The sequence below is a fragment of the Equus przewalskii genome, chromosome 10, assembly GCF_037783145.1.
Source record: "Equus przewalskii isolate Varuska chromosome 10, EquPr2, whole genome shotgun sequence".
NCBI lineage: Eukaryota > Metazoa > Chordata > Mammalia > Perissodactyla > Equidae > Equus > Equus przewalskii.
The window spans coordinates 42,700,909-42,728,727 of NC_091840.1; the positions used below are offsets into that span (position 1 = coordinate 42,700,909).

At 54.1% G+C, this 27,819-nt stretch overlaps 1 protein-coding gene across 4 annotated transcripts in view; it reads right to left on the bottom strand.

The window, feature by feature from the left end:
* Window positions 1–973: 973 nt before the first annotated feature.
* The window catches only part of SEZ6 (seizure related 6 homolog), a 45,317-nt gene continuing 18,471 nt past the window's right edge, over window positions 974–27,819 (bottom strand). Inside the window, exons 2-17 of one of the 4 annotated variants that reach the window (XM_070562727.1) lie at window positions 24,429–25,097; window positions 23,856–23,989; window positions 13,880–14,075; window positions 9,421–9,606; window positions 6,501–6,669; window positions 6,203–6,369; window positions 5,423–5,617; window positions 5,044–5,182; window positions 4,736–4,932; window positions 3,970–4,164; window positions 3,373–3,564; window positions 3,069–3,266; window positions 2,753–2,791; window positions 2,390–2,507; window positions 2,208–2,310; window positions 974–2,038 (exon numbers count right to left, since the gene is read on the bottom strand). In XM_070562727.1, coding sequence (XP_070418828.1) covers window positions 2,009–2,038; window positions 2,208–2,310; window positions 2,390–2,507; window positions 2,753–2,791; window positions 3,069–3,266; window positions 3,373–3,564; window positions 3,970–4,164; window positions 4,736–4,932; window positions 5,044–5,182; window positions 5,423–5,617; window positions 6,203–6,369; window positions 6,501–6,669; window positions 9,421–9,606; window positions 13,880–14,075; window positions 23,856–23,989; window positions 24,429–25,097 — 2,927 coding nt within the window. In that variant the 3' untranslated portion in view covers window positions 974–2,008. Of the gene's footprint in view, window positions 2,055–2,207; window positions 2,311–2,389; window positions 2,508–2,752; window positions 2,792–3,068; window positions 3,267–3,372; window positions 3,565–3,969; window positions 4,165–4,735; window positions 4,933–5,043; window positions 5,183–5,422; window positions 5,618–6,202; window positions 6,370–6,500; window positions 6,670–9,420; window positions 9,607–13,879; window positions 14,076–23,855; window positions 23,990–24,428; window positions 25,098–27,819 lie in introns of all 4 variants that reach the window. The other 3 variants (XM_070562726.1, XM_070562729.1, XM_070562728.1) reach the window with 3 other exon arrangements.

Below are 27,819 nucleotides of genomic sequence, written 5' to 3' on the forward strand. Positions count from 1 at the left end.
CCAGGATGTTCAAGGGGGATTGAGGAGAGCAGGTGGGATGCAGATGCCTTCAGAAGTGACCTCTTGTGGCTAATCTAGGCACTGCACTCCGCATAGATTGGAGCCTCTCCATCTTTCAAGGTGGCCTGTGCTAGAGCCAGGAGGTGGACAGCCATGAGTAGTCAAGATCTCCCTGTTGGAAGACTGCAGAAGCAGAATGTGCTGGTTGCTGCTATTATTTCCTTTAGGGATTTCTTTCCTCTGGCTTCTGAGTTCCCATACCTCCCTGTTGCCTGCCTCTTGCTCTTACTCTGGACAGCAGCCATGCAGAGCACACCTCTAAGCATGGATGTGCTTGCTGGGGACCAAGGCTGGGCAAACATTTCATCTTAGGAGTTGCTGGGGGCCATAGGGACTGAGAGGGACCAATTCTGGCAAACTTAAACAAACCGTCTCCAGCCACCTCTTGCCGGAGCCCAGGGCTTTTGCTAAAAGAGGAGCCAAGCTCCTAAGCTGCATTGCCCCTCCTCCTGACAGTTTGGATGTTCTCTGAGGCCAAGACAGACTAGGGCCTCATGTTCAGGCGTTCAGTCTCTGATTCCTATTCCCATTTCCTGAGCCTTGCTAGCTGGGAAAGAAGGGGAAAGAGAGATGCATCAGGCTTCCTTGGCCTTGTCAGCAATACAGTGACATTGAGAAGGGACTTGGGAGTTTGCCAGTTCGTACTTCTGAACCTGGCACAGAGGAGGAAATGGGGCATTGGGCAGATAAGCAGTTGGGTTCCTGGGCTCCCATACCCTGGTGGCACCTGCCATCTGTAACACTGACCTTATTCGGACAGTGGTTCCTACAGCACCTGCATGTAACTAGTTTTTGATAAAGTCCAGGGATGATCAGTTGGTGGGTCCAGCATGCCTTCTAGTCCTGAAGTCCACATCCCATTTATCTCCCACCTCTCTTCCCTCCAAGAAAGCACCATCCACCTGGCCATTGCTTGTTTTTTTCAAAAACACCATTTTAATAAGGAAACAACAGAAATAGAAGATTGTTCTCTGGCTGGTGCCCAGACCCCACATAATACATTACATGTACAAAATGGCCTGCAGCCAGCTCCTGGGCCTCTCCCTGGGGCTCTCTGACCCCCTGTTCCATGCCAAATTCCTGGGCCCTTGGATCTCTGCTCCTCTCCAACTATGACTGCCCACTTCCGTTATCCCAAAACACAGTGGACAGGAAGGGAACCTGGCAAGTGGTTTGGATTGGAGGAGGGACTAGTGGGAAAGAGGATGTTTGTAACATCCAGATTGACATCAGGGGAAGGTCTCCATCTCCTCAGGGTGAGGGCTGCCAGGGAAGCAGTGGGGTGGCCTGCTTTGGTGTGGAGCATGAAGGGAAGCCCAACCTGAGCTTGGAGTAGGGTCCCTAAACCCCTTAGGATCCCTTAGATTTATTGCCTCTATGGGGAAGGGACAAGAGGCAGAACTGTCCATTCCTGGGGCCTTAGGGAAAGACTTGAGACCTCCCCAGGGAGCTGATGTCAGCATGTCAGGATTCCCCATAGGTCATTGTTGAGAGCAGTTTTGGCCATTGGTGATGGCCCTGTGCGGAGCACCCTGGCATAGTTTCTGCCACCATCAAGTTAACCCTACTCCAGGGTGCTATGTGCCAGGGCTGGATAGTGGTCACGTGGAGAGAGGTGCTCCCACTCTGCCTGCCAATTTCAGGCTAGAGGTCCAGGGCATGAAGGAGGGTCAAGAGAATGCTGGTTCTTGATGCATGTGCTCCTGCTATGTTCTTCCCAGAGGCATATGCTCCCTGACCTGGACCCAAAGAAGGGCCTCAAGTGGGCAGTGGTACCAAGAAAATAGGCCTTGGTGGGCACTGCAGGTGGGGAAGGGCACAACTTCTTGAGGGATTGGTGATGTCTCTTCCCAGGTGGTATGTACAGGAAGTGGAGGGACAGCAGGAAGCTGGCTCTGCTGCTAGGCTATGATGCATGGCTGAGCTGGCTTCTCCAGATTGCCTCCACCTAGATGGAGACTTCATATTCTCTCGTCTCCTGCAAAGGAAAGAGACTGCTGGGAGTTGGAAACTTGTATAAGGTTTGCCAGCCCATAATCCACCTTCCCAAGGAAAAGGGAAAGAGTGAGAGGGCGTGGCAGGACCCTCATATGTACCTGCCCAAGGGAGTATAGAATTGGGCCATCAAGGCTGGCATGGGTACTTACTCCAGTCTCATAAGTCGGATTGTCAAACGCTGACTCCACGGTGATGCGGTCGTAGGGGCGGGGTCTTGTCCGGGGCAGCTGCAGGGGACTTTTCCCCTGGAGCCTACAGGGCAGAGAAGCCTGTGAGTCGGGAGTGCTGGGGTGAGTCAGGTATGCAGGTCAGGAAGGGAAGCCAGACTCACCTGGAGAAGTAGAGGTACACACCCCCCACCAAGAGTGCCATCGCCACCAGAGGCAAGAAGATGGCAGCTGCAATGTGCGCAGCATCCAGAGTGCTGGAGGCAGCAGGCGCCTTGGCAACTGAAAATACAGAGGGTGGGATTAGGGCAGAGGTCCCTGTCACCTGGAGCTCACATCCTTTCACCTCTGCCCAGGGACATCTGGCCACTAGCTCCCTCTAGCTGGCTGGGGGCAGGGAAGGAGCTTTTTGCCTTGCTAGTCCCGGACCTCTCTTTCTCTGTCCTCCCTCCTTGGGGAACCCATGGCCTGGGAGCTGTGAGAACCAAGGGCAGGGAGACTACTTCCCTGGCCTCAAGGGGGCTCACCATCCAGGTTGCGGCCGCTGTAGAACCCATCCAGAGAGGCTGGAACAAGAGGGGAGGGCCAAGGGCAGTGGTGAGCCCAACGGACCAAACCACTAAGCCTGGGAGCGGGCTGATCATGGGAAGGATTTGTCCAAGGAGAGCCCACCCCAGCCTTTGTCTTGGTGTCACCAGGTCAGAAGGATCTGGCAGACACTGGGGAGACCAAAGGTAAGATGAAGGGGGTGTGGGCAGGGGGTTCTGGTTCTCAACATTTGACATCTTTGCCAGAGCAGCCCTATGGGCCAGGCAGGGCTTCTGGGGGTGGCGGAGCACTCACCAGCCCTACAGATGGGTGGGGGGTCACTCCAGTGTGAGGGGTGCCCGGGCACACACTTGATGCTGGCCTGGCCTTTTAGCACGTAGCCAGGGGCACATGAGAAGTGCACAGTAGCTCCCGCTGGGTGTAGCCGCTTCTCAGGACTGCGGGCACCATTTTCAGGGGCGCTGAGGCCATGGCACGGCTTGAGCTGTTCCACTGCAAAGCAGTCAGATCCCAGTGAGGATGCCAGGCCCCTAGCCTCCGGAGGCAGCATATTTTATCTGCCACCAAAGGCTCCCCCTCCTACCCATTTGACACTTACGGAGGCATTTGGGGGCCCGGTCGCTCCACTTGGGGGTGCTCGCTTGGCGGTCATGGCAGGTGAGGATGGCACTACCCGTCAGCACAAAACCCTGGTCACAGATATACTGCACAGTGGCCCCCACAGGAAACTTGGGGCTAGATATGAGGCGTCGGCTGTGTTCCACGTCCCCAGGGTCATGGCAGGAAGTCACTATGGGTAGCAGGTGATGGGGGGAAGTAGACCAAGTAGAGCTCAACAAAAGCCAGTCCACCATGTCTTTGTTCCAAGCCAGCCAAATTCTTCATCCCATATGGCTCTACTGCCTATTTTTCTCTCCCTGCCAATTTGCTGGAGTATCCCCTCATCTGACCCCTTCCCATGCATCACAGTCAACAAACATTGATTGGCCATCTACCAGGAATGAAATACTTGGAGTACTTGGTGGATAACCCTATGAAAAGGTATTATCCCATTCCACAGATGAGGAAACTGAGGCTATGAGAAGCGAAGGAACTTCAAGGATACTGGGTAATAACAGCTGAAGTCTGGTTCAGAATCCAGGAAAGAGGCTTTTAGATTGTGTTGGGGAGGGGAACATGGGGAAGAGGTACTCACCTCTCTGACAGGAGGGCAGGTCCTCACTCCAGGTTAGGTCCCACTGGCACATGAGGACACTGGATCCCACCACCTGGTAGCCGGGGTAGCACTGGTAAGTGATGACAGTGCCGTGCACCAGCTCAGGCTGTGACGGGCTCTTCCAGCCATTGGGGATCTCAGGTAGCTCCGGACACGTGTCATTGCGGGGAACCTCTAGGGGCACAGGGGCAGCAAGATGCAGGTTCTCAGCCAGCACCAAAGCAGCTGTGCTAGCCTCCTTTCCCCTTAGGGCACTCTGGCTCCTACCAGTTTGTCCCGGGCTTAGTCCTGGGCAGGCTCAGTGATTCATTCCTCTCTGCTCACAGCCCCCTCCTTGCCTGTCCCTGACATTGTTCTGTCTCCTAGATTCCAGGGTTATCATCTAGTAGTAGGCTTTGGCCTTACTTCCAAAGGCACGTTGGCGTGTTCCTCACTCCTGAGAGTGGGGCCAGGTAGGCTGGGGAAAGTTGTTACTTCTATTAAAGATTGTCGGAAAGATAGAAACCGACACTTTTCTTTAGTTCCCTATTTTTGTTATGAAGTTCTTCCTGCTGCCTGCCCCAATCCCTCTTGCTGCATTTGAAGGCTCCCCTTCTGTCATTGGGCCCTTAGGGAAGATGGAGAACATCTTCCTTCAGGTGATACCTGGAGCTTTTCCTGCTCTCCCCTGTCAGATAAGAGCACTCAGGCCTCTCTGGGTCTGTGTTCTCCCCCAGGCAGCAGGGCAGGGCAGGGGCAAGCTCACCAAAGAAGTGGATGACAAAGCCCTGCTGATAACCCAGCACCGACGCCCCAGGGTCTGACTGGAACTGGATGGTGACGTCAGCCATGGAGGTAAAGAGCTTGAAGTGGCCACGGGGTCCTGAGTACTGGCCCAGGACCCGGGCTGTCAGGTCATCCCCATCGTAGAAGGTAAGTACATCACCAGGACCTATGCGCAGCCTGTGGAGGAGGACTGTCAGGGAGAGTAGGCCTGGGGACCCCAGGATGGGCTGGGCAAGAGATGTCCCCAGAGCTCAGGAGTTGGCTTGGCCTAGCCTAGCGGGCACTCACACTCGGACGTCCAGCATGATGCGCTTGTCCTCCTCCACATGCACGCCCCAGATGCAGTCCTGCCCACGGCCGTAGGGCTCTGGCCAGTTAGGGGAGAGCACCACGCCGGCCGAGTCTGTGATCTCCCCACTGCACACGGCTGGAAGGTAGGCAGGCCCGGGAGGCGCGTCCCATCTGCGTTCCCCCCAGTGCCATGTCCTGGGGCTGCCACCTGCCCACAGCAATGCCTACCCATTGCTAGGAACTCCCACCTCCTCCTCGGGGGAAGGTCGAATCACAGATGTCACAGGGCCTCTGTGGCCCCAAGCTCTGCTGCTGGCTCCCTGGTGCCCACCCTGCTTCCTGCCCCTGGCAGGCCCATCCACTGGGGCCTACTGACCTCGACAGGCCGGCTCTGTCTCATTCCACTGAGGATCGTGGGGGTCAACGCACTCAATGATGATGGAGCCCTGCTCCAGGGTGTAGCCAGGGTCACAGCTGAACTCCACAGTGGTACCCACAGGGTAGGAGGGTGCGCTGCTGCTGAAGTTGCCGTATTTGACAAAGGGCTCATAGCAGTGGCCCTGCTGGAAGGCTGTAAACCACAGGGCCCAGCCCAGCTCAGCCTCGACAGGGGCAAACACGGGGGGCAGATGTCCTCCTACTTCTCGCCCCAAGGCCTTTCTCTTCCTGACTGTGAACACATGTCCTGGGCTTGGCGCAGGGGCCAGGGACAGCCAGAGCATCCATCCTTATTATGCTCAGGAGGCCCTCTTGATCACCATTGTGTTCCCAGCACCTAGTTTTGTGCTTAGTACAAGAGGGTGCTTAATAAATGTTTATTTGAATGAATTAATGAACGCATGCATGCATGAGTGGTTCTGGAATGTCTCTTGCAGCAATTCTCTTTCCCTAAGAATTGAGGCCTTTTTTGCTCTTTGAACTCTAGAGAAATTACTCTCTTGGACCGGAGGGCCTGGGTTGAGGCAGGAGTCTCCTGCAAAGACGGGGTAGGAATCCTGGACTTGAAGGGAGGGTCAAGGAGAGGGGCCTAAGTGCCAGGTGAGCAAAAGCCAAGTTGGAATGCAGGCGGAGACGCAGGGGATGTGAGAGAAGAGACCCCAGGCTCAAGTCCCCCGCCCAAGCCCCCCCGCCCCTGGATAGGCCCCAGCAGGCTTACCCTCATAGCGCAAGGCCATGCCCGCAGCTGCCCCACTGCTGTCAGTACTGAGCTCCACAAAGAAGTGTCGGCCAGAGCTGAGCAGGCCCTCAATTGGCAGGTACTCCACCTCATAGGAATCGTACACGGGTGGGGCCTCCACGTTGTCCCCATTGCGGATGATGAGCCTGGGCCAGGAGAGCAGCAGCTGTGTGGCTGGTTGCTGACCCAGGTGGGGTGTGGCCCCAGGCTTGGGTACTGTCCCTCCAGCAGGTGTTACCAGGCCAGGCCCTCCCATCCCAGCGGGACATCGCCTCACCTGTCATCATCCTCTGCCAGGGAAACCTTCTCAAAGTGCAAGTGCAGCCGCTGGCCCTCGGGAGCCTCCAGCAGCCAGTGGCAGGTGAGGTTGCTGCTGTAGTTGCCCGGGAAGCCCGGGGAGACGACACGGCCAGTGGTGGCATTGCGGATCACTCCACCGCAGGCAGCTGCGAGACAGTGGCAGGACTGTGGGCGGGGCCCCTGGCCGCATCCTGGACAGCCCCACAAGCCTTCCAGCCCATCCCAGCTCTGTCCTCTCCGCATGGGGCAGCAGGGATCTTTGCCTTCGTGGTCCTGAAGGTCAATCCTTTGCCCCTGTGATCCTGCAGCTCCAGGCAGCCTGGAGTCCAGAATCCTACCTCCTGACCTTTCACACCTCTGGAACTATTCATGTGCAATTCCCTTGACTGGTAGCTCTCCCACTGCCTAGCTGTATGGCCCTGGGTGAGTCACTTTCTCTACTGACTCCTCTGGGAGGCCTCCCCTGACTCCCCCCATTTGGACTTTATTAAAGCCCCTTACTCAGGGCTCCAACCTTCTGGGGTATCTGCTACCTCCACCTCATGCCTCTTTCCTAAAACCCGTTATTGTTTGGATCTGTCCCTTAACTAGGAACCCCTGGGGCAGGGGCCAGATCTTTTCAGGCCAGGCACAGAGTTGGTATTCAGTGCTTATTGAATAAAATGAGTGAGTGAATGTAAGAAAGAGGGTTGGACTAGATCAGGGGTGACAAACATCTGGTGTGCATGCCTTCCACCTCCAAATCTTGTGCCCTAAGCAGACATATCTAGCCTGGAGACAGCCTCGAACACTTTCTAAAATAGCATCACTGCCGCTGTAGTTCCTGAGCTGACCCCTTAGGACCTTTCCAGCACTTGCCCCTCCGGCCTGGGACTGTCCTCTCTTTCCGAGGTGGGGCTGAGCAGCTCGCCCATCCCCATCACTGAGGACTGCTGGGTTACTTGGCCACATGCTCCTGGCAGTTAAGAGCTGCCAGAGAAGGGGTCTCAGGCAAGAGGAGTGTGGCTGGTTCCAGGCAGCGCTTTCCTCTCCTGGACACACAGCTCTGGACCCTGCCACTTCCCAGGGACCAGGCTGCTGTGGCTAATACACAGTGCGTTTGTCTCCAAATGTTCAAAACAGCAGAATATTTTAACCTAATAAAGCTCCTGAGGAGGGATTGTGGTGAGTTTCTTCTCTGCTTCTCTGTGTAGAGGGCAGACCCATCTTTCTGCTTGGTCTCAGAATGGAACTGCCTTTCAAATCTGATCATGCCCCATCCTTTGCTTAAATTCCTCAGTGGCTCCCTATTACCCTCTGGATAGAGTCCAAACTCAAGATGGCATTCAAGCCCTTTATGAACCCGACTCTTTCTTGACTCAGCTTCAGCCCTCCTCACGTACCCTCTTCTTCAGGCACGCCTCACATGTCCTCGCTATAGCATGCTGCTTCATGCTTCCACACCTTTGCATATGCTGTTCCAGGACTCCACGCCCCTTCCCTGAACAAACGTTCTTGTAACGCTTCCATGCCTTCTCCTTGAGAAGCCTTCCTTGCTTCCTTCCTCATTTGGGAGCAGCTCTCCCCTCCTTGGATCCCCACTGCACCCTGAGTTTACCCCATCACAGCACTGTCTGCACTGAACTTGCTCAGCTGCTTACCAGTCTTCCCGCTAGACAGAGAGCTCCCTGAGGGCAGAGACCACGTCTGCCTTATTCACTTCTACTTGTGCCTGGCACCCAGGAAGAGCATATAGAATGAAATAAGGTTTAGAGCCCAAGCTAGGGGCCAGCTCAGTGGTGCAGCCGTTAAGTTTGCACATTCTGCTTTGGTGGCCCGGGGTTCGCCGGTTCCCAGGTGTGGACTTAAGCACTGCTTGGCAAGCCATGCTGTGGTAGGCGTCCCACATATAAAGTAGAGGAAGATGGGCACAGTCTTAGTTCAGGGCCAGTCTTCCTCAGCAAAAAGAGGAGGATTGGCAGCAGATGTTAGCTCAGGGCTAATCTTCCTCAAAAAAAAAAAATAAATAAATAAATAAAAGCCCAAGCTAAAGAAAAGAAAGGAAAAAGGGCCAAGCTGCCTTTCATACTGAAAACTAAACACTCCATCTCCCTTCTGCCAGCAAGCCCCTCTCCACTGGCAGCAGTCCCAGACTCCCTGGTCATCCCAGACCAGAACCTGGGAGTCTCCTTCCACTTTCCCCCTCTCCCTCATCAGTGTCTCGGAAACCTCTTCCCACTTCTCCGCTCCCAAAGTCACTAAGTTCAAACCCTCTTGCCTGGCTGGTCTCCCACCCTCCGGACACTACCCTGCTGGCTCTCCTGAGGATTAGTTCTGAGCTCCTCCCTTCTCTTCCAGAAAACTTCAACAGTGCCCTACTCAGTGTCTTGGCCTGACTTTCGAGGCCCTCCCACTGCCCCCTCCACATGTCTCAGGCTCAGCCAAACCTGGCTGTTTCCTGTGTCCCTAAACACTCCCTCACCTTCTCACCTCCGTGTCACTGCCCATGTTGTTTCTTCTATTGAAATGTCAAACCTTCAATGCCACTTCCTCCAGGAAGCCTTCTAAATACCCAGCTAAGAATGATTGCTTCCTCTCCTCCCAGGTCACTTTATGTCTCTTCCTTGGTACTTTTTACTTCCTATTCTGGAAGCTGATGACTCATGTGCTTTCTTCTTCCCCTATTTCTTGAAAGTGTGGGCTCTTTGGGTGCAGTCCCTGTTTAACTCAGCTCTGTGTACCTGTAACGCCTCCATATTGTATGTGCTCAATAAGTGTGGGTCGGATGAATTCTACTGAGGTGTGTGGCCATTTCCTGGCTTCCTTATGGAGAGCAAATGAAGGTGCCAGACAGCAACAGAGAGAAGAGCCCCCCACCTACTCCTCTGTTCAGCATTGAGTCCCCTGGGGCCACTCACCAATGCAGACAGGCTCCTGGGAATCCCAGAAGGGCTGGGTGGCGTTGAGACAGGTAAGGAACCTGGCACCCTTCAGCTGGTAGCCAGTGGCACAGTGGAAGCGGGCGCTGCCTCCTGGGTGGAGGCTGGTGACAGTCACAGCTCCATAAGCTGGACGTCGGGGAAAGTGGCAGCTCAGGAGATAGGCTGCAGAGAGAGAATGGGTGACACCGTGTGTGTGTGTTGGAGGGCTGAGTCATAGCCAGGCAAAGGAGCCCTGCCCAGCCTGCCTGGAAGTGTCAGTTGGGGCCAGAGGAAGCATCAGGACTTCAGAAAAGAATCTGATCCCCTCCTCAAAAGGTGCCAGTGATATTCCCAGCAGCCCGGGCTGGTTAGTGGAGCAAGCACAGAGCTGGAAGTGAGGAGGCTTGGGTCTGGTCCAAGCTTCCTGACACTTTAGGCACATTGCTTAACCTTTCTGAGTCCTAGTTTCCCTATTTGTTAATTGAAGTTCAAAATGCCAGCCCACCTACAGGGTTATTATGAGAATAAATGGGATAGTATTTTATTCAGCTTGGTATGCCTGGAACCAAGCTGATAGTACATCTTCAAGAAATGTTTATTGAATGACTTATAGATGTGAAAGCACTTGAAATAGTGAAAAGCCTATCTTGATGTAAAGTATTGATATTATTTTTCCTATGGGGACAAATATGAATTACAGCAGGAAGGATTGAAATAAGACAATAAAAGCTTTCCCAACGTTCATTGAGAAATGCTAAAAAGCTTGATGGTAAGGGCTGTGGACTTCTAAAAACAGGATGGGGTGAGGGTGGGGAGCCTGGGCGTGCCTTCATGGAAGTTGGGGGAGGAACCAGTTGCCCTGGGGAACTTTGTAACTTTGTGGATTGTCATTCCAAGTATGACCAAATGGTGGCAGCAAATCCTACAAAACAACCTGGCAAAGCCTAACCTGGGGCCAAGCTGGGGTGTTACCTAAAAATAGGAATAATGGCTTGGTCCGAGAGGTGGGGAAGAAGGCCTGGAGGGGTCAAGGAGAGAGGATGAGCGAAGGCTTGGGCTACAGAGTCTAAAAACCCGTGGGGGTGGTGGGAGGGATGGAGACTGTCTCGACTGGGAAACCACCCCTGAGTCTTGGTGGGAGGGGCCCAACCTTAGTGATGGCACTAGGTAGATCAGAAGAGGTCCAGGTGGGGACTCTGCTAGCCTCCGTGTGCCTTTGTGTGAATAGAAAAAGGAGCTGCCTCTGGGCAGATGAGGCTCCAGAAACAAGTTTTGTGATTTTCACCTGTCCTGGCCTTGGTTTCCAGGTCTGCGAAAGGAGAAGGATGACTCCTACTCTTCCCTCTCTCAGAGGGTTCTTAAGAGAACGGCCAATGAGTGGTTACTTGTGATTGGCAGGCAGTACAGGGCAGTGTTTAGGAGGTGGGCTGTGGGGTCAGACTGCCTGAGTTTGAATACAGGTTCCTCTACTTGCTGTGCCACCTTGGGCAAGTTACCTAACTTCTCTGTGCCTCAGTTTCCTTGTTTACCCACCCATTTAGAGTATTGCATCCAGTGCTACATGAGATGTTAAGTGAGAGGACATTTATCCAGTGCCTGGCACAGTACCAGCCTGCTGTATTGTTTGTGATCTTGATTAATAAAAGCACTTCACATCTGCATGCACCTTCCAGCTTCTAAAATGCCTTCACATTCTTCTTACTTGATGTCTATAATATGCTGGGAGGAAGGAAGGCAAGGTAGTGGTTATTAACTCACTTTCAGATGAGGAAAACTAAGGTTCAGAGAGACTGAGAGACTTGCCCCGATCACACAGCCCGTGAGTGGCAGAGTGGTCACTTGAAGTTCCTGGCTCTAGAACCCACTTGTTTTCCATCTCCCCTCCCTCACCTGCTCCTCCAGGTGAAGTAGAAACCTGGGCTCAGGAGTCAGAGACACCCGAGAGTAATAGACAAGCCTGCCTTGGGTGGTGGTTGAGGACAGCCACTCCCAATGGTCTAGGAGAGACCCCAGGCCAGGGTGGGATGGGGAAAAGGGTCTGGGGTACTCTACCCTGAGTGGAGGGGGTGACACCCCGGGAAGTCTAGGCCATGAGCCAAATGTCATGCTCAGCACTTGGGCTACTTACATCTTCCCAGTGAGTTTTTTTTTTTTAAAGGTTTTATTTTTCCTTTTTCTCCCCAAAGCCCCCCAGTACATAGTTGTGCATTTTTAGTTGTGAGTCCTTCTAGTTGTGGCATGTGGGATGCCGCCTCAGCGTAGCCTGATGAGCGGTGCCATGTCTGCGCCCAGGATTCGAACCCGTGAAACCCTGGGCCACAGAAGCAGAGCGCGTGAAATTAACCATTTGGCCACAGGGCCGGCCCCATTCCAGGTAAGTCTTTATCACCACTCTGGGAAGAGAGGTCCCCCATTTCACAGATTAGGAAATTGGGCTGGGATGAGATGAGAGCAGGAAGCTGGGGGCAGATGATGAAGCCCCCAGACTCCATGGTGGGTAAAATGCCACTTCCCAGGACGAGCTTCCTCCTGTTGCCATGACGACCATTTGGGGAGCCTGCACCATTGCAATCTGTCGAGCTATTTTCTCACTGGCTTCTGTTTCTGGGGCCAAGTTTGGTGCCAGGAATTCTCAGGAGGGAGGCGGGGGTGCCTGGCAGGGCCCTCTGCCTCCTCACCCTGCCTGAGGCTGTGCGAGGGGAGCTGGGACTTGGTTCTACAGATGAGGCCCTTGTGGGGGCCCATCCTTGTGACCTCCAACACTATCTCGGACAGTTCCAGCAGGGGTGTAGGGGCTAGGCCCCCTATCCCCTCTTCTGCCACCCTTTTTCTCAAGCCCAGGGAGAAGCGCGTGTGAGCACACGCTCTTCCTGTTCCCATCTCTGGGATCAGGGCTAATTACAGCCTATAATTAGGGGAATTACACTCATTAAGGAAAGAGCTGATCATTGACAAAAACTGGGCTGAGGAGGGAGGGCTTCTGGGAGCCGAGAAGGAGGCAGGATTGGGCCAGCTCTCCCAGCCCCTCCTTGGGGTCTGCACCCCTTGCGGGGACTCCAACCCACTGCCTTTCAGCCACCTTTGTCTGACCCAGCAGAGAGGAGGTCCGGGGTTTTGTACAAAGGAATTTGCAGCAAGAGAGGTTACCATGGCGTGAAATTATGCCCGCTGCTAGGGAGGATTGATGAGCTATTAGGGAGGCTGGCCGGGCCGCCTAGACACTCACCCTTGCCTCAGCTGGCCCCCTGCCTCTGTCAAGCCCTTGACCAGGCCCTGCCCACCGCCAGGCTTCCTGCTTCCACACCAGACTGCTCCCCGAGTTAGGGTGGAGAGGCCAGGCAGGGGCCAGTGCTCCTTAGGTGGGTTCCAAGCATCCCCATCCTTAGAGGAACGCCTGTCCTCCCTGGCTGTGGCCCCCCCGCAGGGCTGCAGAAGTGGTCCGTGACAATGCAAGGCAATCTCGTAATTGTTCACGCCAATTATTTCCCCATTAGCACTCCCCAAACTGAACTGGTTACCCTGTTGCAGCAGTACAAGGGATCAAGAGGACTTTGCTTGTGAAAGGGGGGCCAGGAGGATGCTGATGAGAGACGGTGGAGTCCCAAGCCCTGGTTCCTCCCTTCCCCAGTCTGCCAGCTCTTTAACATTAGTTGCTTCACAGAGCATGTGCTAAGCTCTTGACATGCACCATTTTGTTTCATCGTCATCATGGCTTTGTGTGGTAGGTGTTTTGGTTTCATCTTATAGCTGAGGAAGAGGAGAGTTAGGGAGGTCAAATGAGCTGTCCAAAGTCAACAGCCAGTGGGAAGGAGATTCAAACACAGATCTACCCATCTCCTGAGTCTGTGATTTTCCCATTACATCATGCCACTTCCCTATTTCCGGAGGTGTTCTGAGCTGATTGGGGCATGGGCCAGGGCCAGGGCCAGGGCCAGGGTGGGTGAGGCAGTTCAGGAAGGCCAGACTGGTAGCTAAGGACATTGAGATGGTCATTGTCAAGCCCCTTTGACCTCGACCCCCTTGCATTTGGGGAAAGGGCTTCTATCATTATTGCTTGTTTAAGTGTCTGCCTCTCCCTGACATTCTGAACTCCTTGAGGGCAATGAGTTGGCTGGTTCGTCTTGATATTGCCAGTGTCCTGCACAGGCCTGGCAAAGAGTAGACGCCCAGGAAAAGTTTAGTGACTGAATGAATGAATCAGTGGCAATGGGCACACCTGGGCTACCTGGTCCTGGGTCAGTCCCCCTTCGAGACGAGTTCTCTGCAGTGTGGTAGGTGGAGGAGGGAAGGCCCTGGGGGTGTCAGATGTGCAATACTCACCTCCAGTTTTGTACAGAGCTTCACTGGGCACCTCTGCTGTATGTTAGTAGCCTCTCCCTGTTCCCCCCAGGCTGTAATAACACCAGAGACCCCCAGGAGGACAGCCAGTCTGGGCTGGTTCTTCCCTCAGGCCTACCTTGGTAGTGGAAATGGAAGGTGCCAGGCCCAGCAGGTGGTGGGAGGCTCTGGAACCTCAGGGCTGCTTGGTGGGTGGGGCTGCGGATGACTTGGCCCCTCAGCAGGAAAGACTGGTTGGCCAGGGGCAGTGGGTCGGGCCCCCCCAGGCCCTCCACAGTCACCGTTTCCCCTTCCTGGAGGCTGATGTTCAGGACCTGCAGGTGGAATAGACCGAGCAAAGCAGAGCAGTCAGCCTTCTTCCTGCTGACTGAGCCCTGCTGCCCTCAGGCTTCTGCAAGCCCTGGGCATGGCTAGTCCTTAGTGCCACTTGGGCATTGCAGCCCCCAAGTCCTGAGCTGGGCACCTTAGTGCAGGAGGGGCTCATTTTATCTTCCCAGGAACCCTGCAAGATGGGACCCAAAGTTCAGAGATGTTAAGTAAATTATCCGAGGTCAGATAGAGATTATTAGCAGAACTGGTATTTGTAAGCGTGTCTCTTTGTCTCCAAAGCTTTTCAGCTACACCAGCTGCTTCCTGTCCCTTTATTTCTTTGGGATCAGTTTTCCCATCTGTAAAGTGGGGATGGAGTAGGTATGTTGAATTAGATGGTGTCTGAGGGCCTGGCTAGCAATGTGAGGTCTTAAGCACCAGACCTATGTGCCCAGCTTCCCCTAGACGTCCTCTGTTCGATGCCTCATGGGCACCTCACACCCAGCCTGCCTCACACTGAGCCACACTCTTCCCCCAACCAGCAGCTCCTCAGGTTCCCCGTCTCAGGGAATGACCTCACCATCCACCTGTGTGTCCAACTCAGGAACTGGCATCTTGCCTCCTCCTTCATACCCCACATCCAGTCAGTCATTCAGTCCTGACAACTGGACCCCAAATCTGTCCACTAGTCTTCACCCCTACTGCCATTTCCCCAGCTTTCACTACTATTGCTCAACTCAGATCATGGCAGCAGCCTTCTGGGTGGCCTCCTTGTCTACAGGGCTTAGCCCAATATTCTCCAAACTGCAGCCAGCTAATAGCCCCAACCTGTTGCTGATTATGGTGTTTCCTTGTTTAAATCCTCCATGGCACTTCTGTGAGCCCAGAAAGCCCATAGTATCTGGTCCAGACTGCTTGCTGTGGCCCTCAAGGCCCTGCCCAACTTGGGCCCTGCTGACTGCTCAGCCTGGTCTTACACCATGCCCCTTCACGCGCCAGCCACAATTCTATTCTCTCTTCTCTGGGCCTTTCTTTCCAATCCTTCCCTCTGTCACAGGCCCCTCTGTCACCACCTCAATCCTCAGGCCCTAAATCCCTGGAGCATCCTTCTGCAGCCCATGCCTCCATTCAGTCAAACAAGAATTGGACAGCAATGAACTCTGTCCAGATGGGAAGTGGCAGTGTGACTTGGTACAAGGAGCATTGGATTGGGACTCCAGAGATCTGAGACCTCATCCTAACCATGTGATCTTGGAGAAGTATGCTGACTACATCAAGCCTCAGTTTCCTCATCTTATAAAAGAGCCTAGTATAGGTTTTTGCTACGCAAAATGTGGTCCCTGGACCAGCAGCATCAGCATCACCTGGGAGCTTATAAGAAATGCAGAATCTTGGGCTGCCCCAGGGGTGTAATGTTTAAGTTTGGCACGCTCCACTTTGGCAGCCCAGAGTTCGTGGATTTGGATCCCGGGGGCGGACCTCCACCACTTGTCAGCCATGCCATGGTGGCGACCCACATACAAAATAGAGGAAGATTGGCACAGATGTTAGCTCAGGGCTCATCTTCCTCAAGCAAAAAAAGAGGATGATTGGCAACAGATGTTAGCTCAGGATGACTCTTCCTCACCACAGGGGAAAAAAAAAAAGAAATGCAGAATCTCAGACCCTCTCTGATCTACTAAATTACAGTCTACATTTTAACAAGATCCCTGGGTAATTCGGAAGCACTGATCTGCATGGTCTCCAAGGTCCCTACCATGTTGCTCTGAGGCAGGGCCTTCAAGGGTTAACCACCTGGGCTAGTTAAGTGGCATCACCAAATCCTTCCCAATCTTGCCTGTCAGATATTCCAGTTGGTTTCTCCTCTCTATCCCTTTGTCACTGTCTTGGCTCTGATTGTCCCCTGACCATTGTTTTTCACCTGGAGAATGGCCTTCATTCCTCCCATTCTAACTCATCTACCGGCCCTGGCTATCTCAGATTGGATCATTTCTCTCTTCCACCCAAACCCTGTTGGTAGCTTCAGATTGCCGAGAGGACAAGGTCCAAACTTCCCAGCTCATGGTTGGCCCCAGTGGCTTTGCCAGCCTCATTTTCCTTCGCTGAAGCCACAGCTGACCACTTATTTCCACCCCTCTGGGCATTTACACACTTAGGACTCTACACAGGGAATGCCTTCCCTTCTTGCTCTCCTGATGAAGCTGGTCATTCTTGTAGATCTCAGGGCCACCATCTTCTGCCTCTCAAGCCAGGCCAGTCAATTCCTTTGCTTCGGGCTCTCCCCCCATCCTCTACCCATCTCTCTATTAAATCCCAAGGTGGCATTTTGGATCATGATGCCCTCTTCACTGGCCAGTCTCAATAAATATATGTGGAGAGAATGAATGTGTGGGCGACTGGAGGTACATTCCTCGCTGGATTCCTGCGAGCTGAGAAGCACAGAGGATGCTGAACCCAGCCAGGTCCAAGGAGACAGCCATGCTAGGCTCTGAGCCCCTCACACTGTGGGTGCTGAGAGCAGACTGTGGGTGCTCTGGGGACTCTGCTGCCTGGGAGAAAAGACCTGATGGGTCTTTGGGGCCGAAGAGAGAGCTCAAGGCAGGTGCTGGGGCAGAAGTGCCTCCCTTCTGTGAGGAGCTCCCTGCCACCCCACTGGGGCACGTTTGGGTGGAGGCTGCCTGACCATCTGCCGGGGACGTTCCTCAGGGGATTCCTGCGGCAGGCGGAGGCTGGATGAGATCCCTTCAAACTTGGAGATTCTGTGATTCTGGAGTTGGGCAAACAAGACTCACACACGTGGAATCTGTAATTACTGAGAGATGCCAGGCGGCATATAATTCTGCCGCAAGTGGCGCTGAATGCGTGCAGCAGGAACCCTCCACGGGGGAGTGGAGGGGTTGCAGGCTCAGGGAGAGTGCACGTAGCAGGTGGTCTGAGAGCGCCTTGAAGGGGCGGGACTGGGAGGAGGAGGGAGGGAGGCCCTCACTGCAGGGAAATTTCTAGGAAGCAAAGGCAGAGAAGTAGAAAAGAATGTAGCATTTTTCCTAGTTCCCATAAACACCCTTTTGACCTCTAGCTTCCAGCTCCTGACCCTCCTGCTTTGCCAGCAGAAGGAGCAGCAGTGCAACAACAGCAGCAGCAATAACGACAATGACCATTTATAGAACACCTACAATGTGTCAAGCCTTGTACTATCTACGGATATTACTTCATCCTCACCACAATTCTATAAGGTAGGCGGTAAAATCCACGTAAGTAAACAGAGGCTCAGAGAGCCTAAGGAACTTGCAAAAGTAGCCTTAAAAGTAGTAGTAGTAGGTGGTAAGTAGCAGAGTCTTGCCTTGCTGGAGGCAAAGGCAACTCCTTCCCTCCCAACTTCATGTTGGTGTCACCTGCAGACAGACTTCCAGACATCTTTATTCCCTGGCCCCAGGCCCACCAGGTTTAGCAGAGAGGTGGATCTTGGGCTGAACTGGCTTTTTTCAAGATGTTGAGAGTTACTTTCTCACCAGCCATCCTTTCCTCCAGAAGCCCAGAAAGCTGGGAAAACCGGGAGCTGAGACTTCTGGGCCCCTCTGATCTGGGGAAGGCATGGCCCCCTCAAGTGGTAAGGGTTGCGATGAGAGTGTGGAATGGAGTGGGCACGTGTTGCCTGGGGCTCACGTCCAGAAGGCACCCTGTTGTCAGCCAGAGGCTATCTGTGCAGCTCTGGTCCCTTGGGTTTCAAGCACCCACTTGCAAGCCACTGCAGTAGCTGGAATGTAATTTGTCACTTGTTTGAGGGCCAAGCCTGACAGGGGCCAGACAGGGCTGGGTGTTTGACAAGGGGGGTGATGAAGTCTTGATGCAATTTGCTGGCATCCGAAGAGCTTGGGAGACAGATTGAAATGTCAGCTCTGCTCACGAGGGCTGTCTTCTCACACCCCTAGCCAGTGACAAGAGGGAAGCTGGGGGCTGGGCTGGGGAGAGGGGAGACAGAAGCAGAGAGAGCCGAGGACAATTCCCACAGGACCCTGGGCTGTCTAACACTGCCCAGCTTCCAGCAGACCATGGGGTCAGTTCAAGGAAGGAAATATAACCACTTTGAGGGGGCTGACTCCTTCCTCGATGGGAGGTAGGGAGGATTCAGTTTGCCCTCTGCCAAACCCCAGACCATCAGCCTTGCCTGGCCTGTCTGTCCCCATGGAAGCTGCTAGTCAAGTCTCCAGAACATGCCCTAAATGGTGTGACTCCTAGGTGGGATGGTGCCACAAGTCTTTGCACACAGTCACCTGAGTACAACCCCACATAGGCAGATGAGCTCAAGGATAACTCTTGTGTGCGAGCCCTACTCCCAGCACCTGAGCCCCCCACCCCAAGAAGCTGACCTCAGCCCCTGCTCCACTACACTCTCCTGGTCACCAACACCCATGTGTGTACACTGACATAGGCTCACTTGCATGCATACAGCTCCCTCAAACACATGTCCTGGCATGTGTGTGCCCTCACATACATGTGCTCCTTTACATTCGCGTGCTCCCTCACTCCAACAGTAGTATAATCACAATTTTTCCCCCGAGGCCCTTTATAGTTTTCAAAGCTCTTTCACACACATTATCCTCTTGGATCTCACAAAACCTCAGTAAGGGAGGCAGGGCAGACCATGCTTACTTCCACTCCACAGATAAGAGGCCCTTGTAATCAGAGAAGTTGAGAACTCCTCTTTGGGTCACACAGTAAATCCAGGCAAAGCCAGGACTCCAGGCCAGGACTTCTGATTCCTGGTCCAGTGTTTTGTCTTCAGGCACAGCATCCAAGGCCCCTCCCCAAATTGAGAGAATTCCAGGTGGGTGTCCTACAGGAGCAGGCAGGACTGGGCTGACAAAAGGGTTGCAGGTGGAGCCCCAATTGTCCCCAGCTGAACTCCCTCTTTGGATTTGCCACACCCAGACCAATCTGCTAGGCCAGGGGAAGAACAGGGGCTCTTGAATCCTGGGATCAAATCCCAGCTCCATCACTGACTGGTTAAAAGAGCCTTGGGCAAGTCACATGACCTCTCTGAACCCCAATTTCGTCTGTGAGATGGGATGATTGTACCCACCTCATGGGGTTAAGTTAGAGCCTGCCTATAAGGGGCAAAGCACAGAGTGGGCACAGCATTAGCAGTCCTCTTTGTTGGGGAGACCTGGGCCCCACCCTGCAAAAACCCTAGATTTGCCATGGTGACAGCTGGCTGCAGACCCACTTCACCCTCAGATCTGCCAGGTTCTACCTGGGAGGCACTGTACCTTGGAGCTGCCCTCTCCCTGGCCCAGGCTCTGCAGCTGCTGGGAAGCAGGGTCAAGGGCCTGAGGTGCCACTTCCCAGTCTGGCCTATGAGGGAGCTTCCTGAACCCGGAAAAGGAGCCACGCTAGGAGGGACTGGCTGGGAGGGGCCTTCTGCATTAATTGGTTCAATCTCCTTTTACAGAGAGGGAAACTGAGGCCAGACAAGGCCATGGTCCTAGCCTGGTCACCAAGAGCTGGGTTGCAGAGCCAGGACTGGAACCCCAGTCCTACGTGACAGCCTCCGTGCTCTTGTCTGAACTGATGCTCATCCACAAATCCTTATGGGGTAGGGATGGGGAGAGGGGCCTAAATCCATGAGGCTAGACCTGCCTGAACCACTGTGACCCCCTCAGATGGGCCTTCCAGGAGCCAGGGAAGAGGAGGTTGCCCAGAAATCTCACCCCACTGACCTACCACCCTACTCCTGGTGTCCACATCAGGCCTGGTCCTCACCTGGCCTAGAAGGGCAAGGTATTCTGACTATCAAATTGGCAGCTGGCCTGGCATGGGAGAGCTGTATTCCAATGGGGCCACCTGGGGCACTAGGGCAGGGACTGTGGGCAGCTGTGCCCAGCCTCCAGATGGTACAGAGAACAGCCAAGCCAAGATAGAGGCTGGCAGTGGGAAGGCTCTTGGAATGCCAAGTGCAGTGAGAGGCATGCGCCAGGCCCAGAAAGGCTGCTGGGAGAGGGGATGGGACCCGCATGGGCCGTGGGACTCATGCTCACTCATCCTGAAGGGGCTTCTTTGGATCTCTCAAGAAAGAGCCTCGCCCACTGCCTGTCCCCAAGTTTAAACAGGCAAGCCTCCTCTGATCATGGAGGGCCTGACCTGCCTCCTCCCTGTGGGTGGTTCAGACCCTCAGCCTCAGAGCACAAATAGCTGCAGCCCCCTGAAGGGAGGTGGGGGGCAGGGGACCAAGCAGATTATGAGGGGCTGTGGTCTAAGCCATGGAGAGCTAGGGATTCTGGAACTCTTGAGGCTGTTCCTCATGAAAAGGGAATTGAGAGGGTCTTGCCCAGGGCCCCCGACTTAGCCAGGGCTCTGGTCACATGGCAAGGGATCAGCATGGTGCAGGCTGACCTGTGCAGGGGTGTAATTTGTGGGTCCTTAACATGCTACTCTCCTCCCATGGCTCCTCCCATCCCCCTTGCCTGGGTTCCATCCCATCCACCTACACTGAGCCATTCCTGTGAGTTCATGGAGGGGCAGACAGGGGCTTCCCCACCATGGGGAGAAGCAACAACCCTGTCTCTCAGCCTGCAGGAGCAGTGGGCAGCCTTCTAGGTCTTCCAGCTGTCTCACCCATCCCCCGCCCAATGCCCACCATGGCCTGGCTCAACTGCCAGCCCTGGACAGGAGGGCACTGCTCTCAGGCCTGGCCTCTGGCAGGAGTATGATCCAGAAGCCCTTAAGCTCACCTCCTGCTTCTATGCAATAAAGTTACCTGTCCACAACTGCCCGGGTAGCCTTCAAGGGCCAGTCTGCCATACCTGCCCCTCCTCGCCCAGGCTTGGCTGCCGGCCTCTCATCCTTCTGGCCTCAGAGCAGGTATCAGCATCTCCAGCATTCTCTGACCTCCCACACTGGCAGAGCATGGCCCATCCTGGAATTTCCACGGCCCCCTGTGCTTCCTACCACCATCCCCAAAAGCACTGAGCAGTCTATGGTCATTGTTTATGATTTCTGTCTGCTCCACTAGCTGAAGTGTGTCTCCAGTGTCCAGCACAGAGCCTGGCACATAGTAATTGCTCAATTTACATTTACAGAACAAATTTCACTCATCAAAAAACATCAGTTAATGGTTAACTGAGTGACCTTAGGCAGTTCCTTTTCCTTGCTGGCCTCAGTTTTCCAGCTATCCACTGGGTATTGGTCTGCAGTGTGTTATTCTTCAGGTCCCCAAGGGGTCTGTGTGGTGATGCCAGGGGGCCTAGATAGGAGTAAAGGTCACCAGAACTGACCCTGGAAGGAAAAGAACCTTAAATCCTGCTTTTGCCCTGGCTGATTCTGTCCCTTCCCTCCTTCTCCTGCCATGGCCTGACTCTATCTCAGGCCATCAGGGCTGACAGGGTCCCCAGGGACTCTGCCACATTGTGGTGAGGCAGAGGGTGGGGCCAGCATCTGCCTGCCACATTTCCTGACAGCAATCCAGGGCTGTGGCAGGTCTTCATCTCAAGGTTGCCTGGTAACGGCTTTTGCATTCTGATGAAAAAAATGTGGCAGCACCAGACAACAGACACAGGGCTTACGTGAGGGGGTGGGCATCCAGGGTGGGGCTTGTGCCTGGGCCAGGGCCGGGGCAGGCAGAGCCAGCCTCTTGTTCTAATGTGGAGAGTACCAGGACTGAGCCCAACCTGGCCTAGTGGGCTTCAGCAGGGTTAGTAGGCTTGAGGGGCAGGTGGAGCCAGCCTGTACCTGCAGGGGGGCATCCAGTCTTGCATCTGCCCCCTCCCACCCCCATCTCCACACCTGCAGCTGGCGCCTTCCACTTGGTGAGCCACAGCCGGTGCCATCTCTCACCTAAATCATTAGGTGATGATTTTACATTAATTACCTTAATTAAGCGGCACTGAGTGCTAATGGCTTGGGGGGCGGGTGGCTGTTCCTAATTACCCTCCCAGTCATCCCAGAGTGAGGGGCACAGGCTTGGCAGAGAAGGAGCAAACAGTTATAGGAAGAAGGGGAGGGGCCCATTAGTGGTGGGAGAGGGCCCCCCCTTGCAGGACCTGGCTCAGAGACCTGGACCTGACATCCGCAGAGAGGAGGGCTGGGGGCACTGCTCCAGGACAGGTGTCGCTGGCTCCAGGCCCAGATCCAGGGGCTTTGCAATGGGTGGGGAGCAGACAGCGCTGCCCTGTTCCGTGGACTCCTCCTCTGCCCCTTTCCCTGTTCTGCGGTTGCCTGCCTGATTCCCTCAACTGGGCTGAGTGCCTTTCCTCCCAGATCCAGGTCAAATGTTACTTCATTCCTTCTTTCCTCCATTCTTTTGTCCATTCATTCACTCAGTCCATGAGAACCCATTCTGGGCCCTCCACTCAAAGAGCTCACAGTCCAGCTGGGGAGGTGGACAGCTATAAACAGACCTATGGAAGGCTGAGAGATAAAAGCTAGAATGGGGGATGCCCCAGGCTTTGGGGATCAGGAGAGAATTCCCAGAGAAAGTGATGCTGGGGTTGAATCCTGGGGGTGGGGATAGTAGGACAGCTCTTCCAGGCAGGGGGACCAGCATGTGCAATTAGAGCTTGTGGGGAAAGCGAGCTTAGCCCTTTCAGTTAGCTGCAAGCTGTTCAGTGGAAAGGGGAGTAGAGAACAAGAGAGGAAGTGGCTAGAGATGGGCCCAGAGGGACTGGCCTTGATTCAGAGGCCCCTGGGGAGGTGTGTGTGTGTGTGTCGGGGGGGGGTAGGATTGATTTAATTTGGGAAAAATGACTGCAGTGTAGATGGAGGAGGGACAGTAGGGGGCAGGCATGAGTGGGGTGACCAGTGAGGTGGCCACTGCATCAGCTGGGGGAAGGATGGTGGAGGCTGGACCGGTGGTGGTTGTGGGGATGGAGAGAAGCAGGCAGATCTGAGTTTTAGGGAGTGTCATGGTGATAGAACTTGGGCATGAGTTGATGGGACTGGGGAGGAGGGAGAGAGATGCATCAAGGTGACCTCACATTGCACAGCTCCAGGGACGCCATCCACATTGCCCTGGGGTGGCCTTGCTCTGGGTTTCTGATTAGTTGCAGTCAGTCTCTAAGGACAAGAGTGGGGTGGCAAGCAGGTTGGGTGAAGAAAAAGGAAGAATTGGGTTTGGGACATGTGGAGGTTGAGGAGCCTGTGGGACATTCATGAGGACCTGCAGGCTCAGGTTTTGGGATTAAGAGAGTTTTAGGATTAAGAGGGATGAGATGGCACAGAGAGGCTGGGGCTGTGACTCCCCCACCAGCTGGTCATCTCTCTGATGGTGCAGCCATGTCTGCCTTCCCCACTTCCGCATCCCAGGAGCCAGCACAGAGCCTGGCCCAGAGTGGCTGCTCAGGGAGTATTTCCCAAAGGAATGAGTGAGTGAATAAATGAGTGAATGAGGATCCACGTCTCTCTCATGCCCAAATAGGCAGCCCTGAGTTCTCTTAACTCAGCCACGCAGATTCAGACACTCATCCAATTCCCTGTCCATCTGAGGTGAGAGCCCCCTCCTCAGGATCTTCTGTGTCCCTGATTAAACCCCAGGGGGAAGAGGATGGACAGCCTGCCCCCCTGCCCCAGCCCCTCTCAGCTTAGGGCATTGCTGAGTGGGAGCAGTAGCCTCTTTACTCTTCGGTGCACAGGGCAGAATCCGACCATCTTTTAGGCCCATTGTCCATCCCTAGCCCTAGGCTCCCATCTGACTGATTCCCCTGAGCATCCCTACCTCCCCGCATAGCCGGTGCCTTTTTGGAAAGGTAACACACTAGGCCCAGCTTTTCCCCTGCTGGATCCAGGTCACTCACCTTGATTTCCACACCGTAGCCAGGGTAGACAGAGATGTAGTAGAAACAGTCCAGGCCGACATCAGGGGGTGAGCCGGGGCCTGTGGGGGAGTCCAGAGAGCCCTCCGGGCCTGAGAAATTCCAGCTACAAGCACCTGGGAGGCAGGAGGAGACACAAGGCTAAGATCAGCTCTGGAGATGTGGGTCCAACTCAGGCTGGCCTGTGTGTGTGTGTGTGTGGTGAAGCCAACCTCTTGAGATGCCTATTCCTCTGTTGAAAGAAGGGGACTACCTTTTCTTGAGCACCTACTATGTCAATCTTATCTCAGTTCTCACAATGGTTGCATGAGGTAGGTCTTCTTATCACCATTTTACAGACGAGGCTTAGAGAGGTTAAATAGAATTCCTAGGGTCTGTTGTAGTTGCTTCCAGTTAGGATTTGAACCCAGGTCTATCTGGTTCCAATCCACATGCCTCCTGCAGGCTGGCCCTTGGTGCCAAAGCCTGCCTTGAGGTGACAAAGAGAGAGGAATTTAGGGACCCGGGAGCTCCCCCATCCCCATTTCCAGATCTGCAAGCCAGCAAATAGCTGACCTGGTGGCTGGACTGTGGTGATGGTGGTGGTAATGATGGTGGTGGTGGTGGTGGTCTCCTCATCGTCCCCTGAAGCTGTAGAGGTGGTGATGGTCCCCTCGATCCCCAGCCCTGTGTGCTGGGATGTGATCTCTGGAGCCCATGGCCTCCCCATATCTCCAGGACCCTCTGAGGTTGGAGTCCACGCTCTGCTAGGGGGTGTTGTGTTGGGCCTCTCCCCTGGGCCTGGGGTGGGCACTGCCACGCTGAGCCCTGGAGGTAAGAGAGCTGTGATACGAAGCACAGGGGGCTCTGGCTCCAGGCTCCAGGGTCCTTCCCTGGACTGGGGCTGAGTGGGAGCTGCTGCCATGGAAGGAGTAGGGCTGGTGAAGACTGGGCGGTTGTCCTGGTTGGCCAGGCGGGGAAGGGGACTTGGGGTGAATGGCGTAGGTGGGTCAGGCTGGAAGGGCAGTGCCGGCCTCAGCTCCTCCTCGCCCCTCTCCAGCCCCTCTTGTAGGAATTCCTCGAGCAGTGGGTGGTGGTTGAGCAGCTTCAGGGTAGGGGCCGTTGTGACGAAGTGGACACCTCGTTCTGGCTGCTCAGGTGTAGGGGCCGCTGTCAGCTCCCCATCCGTCTCCTCAATGCCTGGGGCCTGCCCTTCCCCCACGGTTGGGGCCTCTGAGGAGAGTCCTGAAATAATAACGGATGATCAGAGGTTCTCCCCGTGCCCCACAGCAAGCAGCATCACACCCGGTCCAGACAGTGGGAGATCCATCTCTCTTCTGACAGAGAGCCTCGGGGAGTATGCTCCCTGCTGAGAATCATGGAGCTATAGGACTTTACAGCTGGAAGTGAGATGATATCACATACTTCAAGGATAGCACATGAGATATCCTTTCCCCTCCAACACCAGAGGTAGATATTACTAATCTAGTATTGCACTGTTTCCTGCAGTTCTCAGATTCGGCCTCAGAATCCTTCTCAACACAGCATTCCAGGCAGCCATGCTTGATACCTCGGACTGACATGACAAATAAATATCTGCCATCCCTAATGTAGCTCAAAGGCCTTATTTTACGGATGAGAAAACTGGCCAAGGAAAGGAAGTGACTTGCTCAAAGTCACACGACCAGTCAGTTGAAGGCCTGAGGTAAGCCCCTTAGCAAGGGTGCCATCCCTGCCCCACAGTGACTTTTCTTCTTGAGATTATAGAGCATTCGAGTTCATTTTCCATTCTCAGTGAAACTGCTGCTCATTTGTCTCGGGAAATGCTTCATACATTTGGGATTTTGTTTTAGATTTCCTCACAGGTACATGACATCTTTGTTAGGGCCCCATTATGCCCCATTTCTCTCACTTCTCAGAAAATCGTTTCTTTTGTCTTTTTTCTTGTTTTTTTTTTTTGGTCCTTCTAGAACAATAATGTGAGCCAAGCTCTGGAGTAAGGCAAATGTAGCTTCAAGTCCCAAATGTATCACTTTGGGGCCGTGTGACCTCAGGCAAATAACCTAAACTCTCTGAACCTTAGTTTTTTCATCTGTAAAATGGGATTTCTTTTTTAGGACTAACTGAGATAATATTACTTCCCTTTCCCATTTGGTATGTCTCTCTGAATTCTCTTTATCTTTCTTGTGATACTAGTCAGGATCCATCTAGGGTAGGGTCTGAAGCAGGATAGAATGCTCATTTGGCATGCTACCCATGTACCCCCCCAATCCATGGCAGACATTGTCAACCAATTTTGGTTATTTCTTGCTGAGCCCACATGGGACTTCAGAGTCCTTCTTAGCAGAGTCACCCAGGCAGCCCCTACCAATGGATTAGATAGGCTATGGAAGATGAAACTTATTTGCTATTGCTGGTCTGATTGCTCTGCTATTGATTATATTGACTTATTCAACCACACAGCTGCTGGACAGATGATGCATATTCTGCTTGTGGCCCACTAGGCTCCCCAGATCCGTAACTGCCAGGAAAAGGTCAGTGGATGCTGGCTCCAGATTCAGCTCATATAGAATTTTGCAGCTCTGAGAAGGCTGGAAGGATATTCTGCTTCTAACAGCTCTCAAATGGCTGCATGAGGACTTGAAGGGAAACACAGCCAGAGCGAGATAACACAGTTTGCAAGGAGAAGGTCGGTTCCTCTGTGGTCTTGTGATGGGGCTGTCATTCCACAGGCTCACACCCACCCCGTGGATTGGCAGGCGTGAGGAAGCAGCAGATGGCCTACATTCTGTTCAGGGGACCATGGCAGCTCTGATGTGTCAGACAAATGGGAGGAGGGAGGAAACTGGGGTTGGGGAGGTGGGTGCAGGTCACATGGTTCTCCATTGCTCTGGGTCAGAGGGGCCCCGGTACCCCAAAGCCCTGAGCAACCGGGACCAACCCCTGTCTCCTGAGACGCCCATTAAAGCTGCCCATCTGTGCCTTGGCATTCTTTGCCAGACCCTGACAACACAGTGCCCGGACTAGATGCCCAGCCAGACCCATACCCCCTGGAGCAGACGGTCTGCGGTACCCTGGGTCTTTCATCTGAGTCAGTGATGGAGGGTCCAGGCATTGCCATGTGACATGCCAGGACAAGGCCACTCTCTTTGCCCACCCCACAGATGTCACACAGTCTTTGCCAGATGAGCTGAGACTGATCTTAGCATGGCACAAGGAAGAAGAGCCTTTCTCATTATGTAGACTGGAGCCCCTGGGGCTCCAGTCTCCCTTTCCAGGATTGCCCAAGAAGAGAAATGGTCTGTAGCTCCCAGGGTACGTACCTGTGGGATTCTTCATTGGGAGAGGGAGTGCAAAGAGAACCTCTGTCTCAGGAAGGGACCATAGCGGGCACAGCTCCTCCCGCTGGCTGCCAGGTGGGTGCTGGGCAATGGAGCGGAGCTAATGGGCACCTCCCGTCACTGTCGATTGCACTGATTGCATTATCTGGGGGGACTGAGCACTTGGTTAAATGGGATCGAGATAGCATATCAAACGAGCAAATTGATTCTGCAATCAGCTGCCACTTGGTCCCGGAGGGTGCCACCCACTGTCAGGGAGGGTAAGATAATCTCTGGGAGACAAGCCACTTCTGGGGAGAGGGCATCTCCAGACACCCTGGTTGTCTCTGATGGAAGCCTGAGGCCCTGTGACAACCCCCCACCCAGGTTCCTGGGGTCCTCTCTGCCTGGGTTGACTGAGTTCAAACGTGCAGAGACTGACAAACCGGGAGAGAGCGATGCAGGGGACAGTAGGAGGAGGTGTCAGGGACCCAGTATCCAATCTCATCAGGCACGTACCGCGTGCTAGACACTGAGTCAGGCTGTTCCCAGACCTTGTATTATTTAATTGATGCTACAACTCTGTGAGATGAGAATATTATTCCCACATGACAGACAAAGAACCCAAAGCCTAGAGAGGAGAGGTG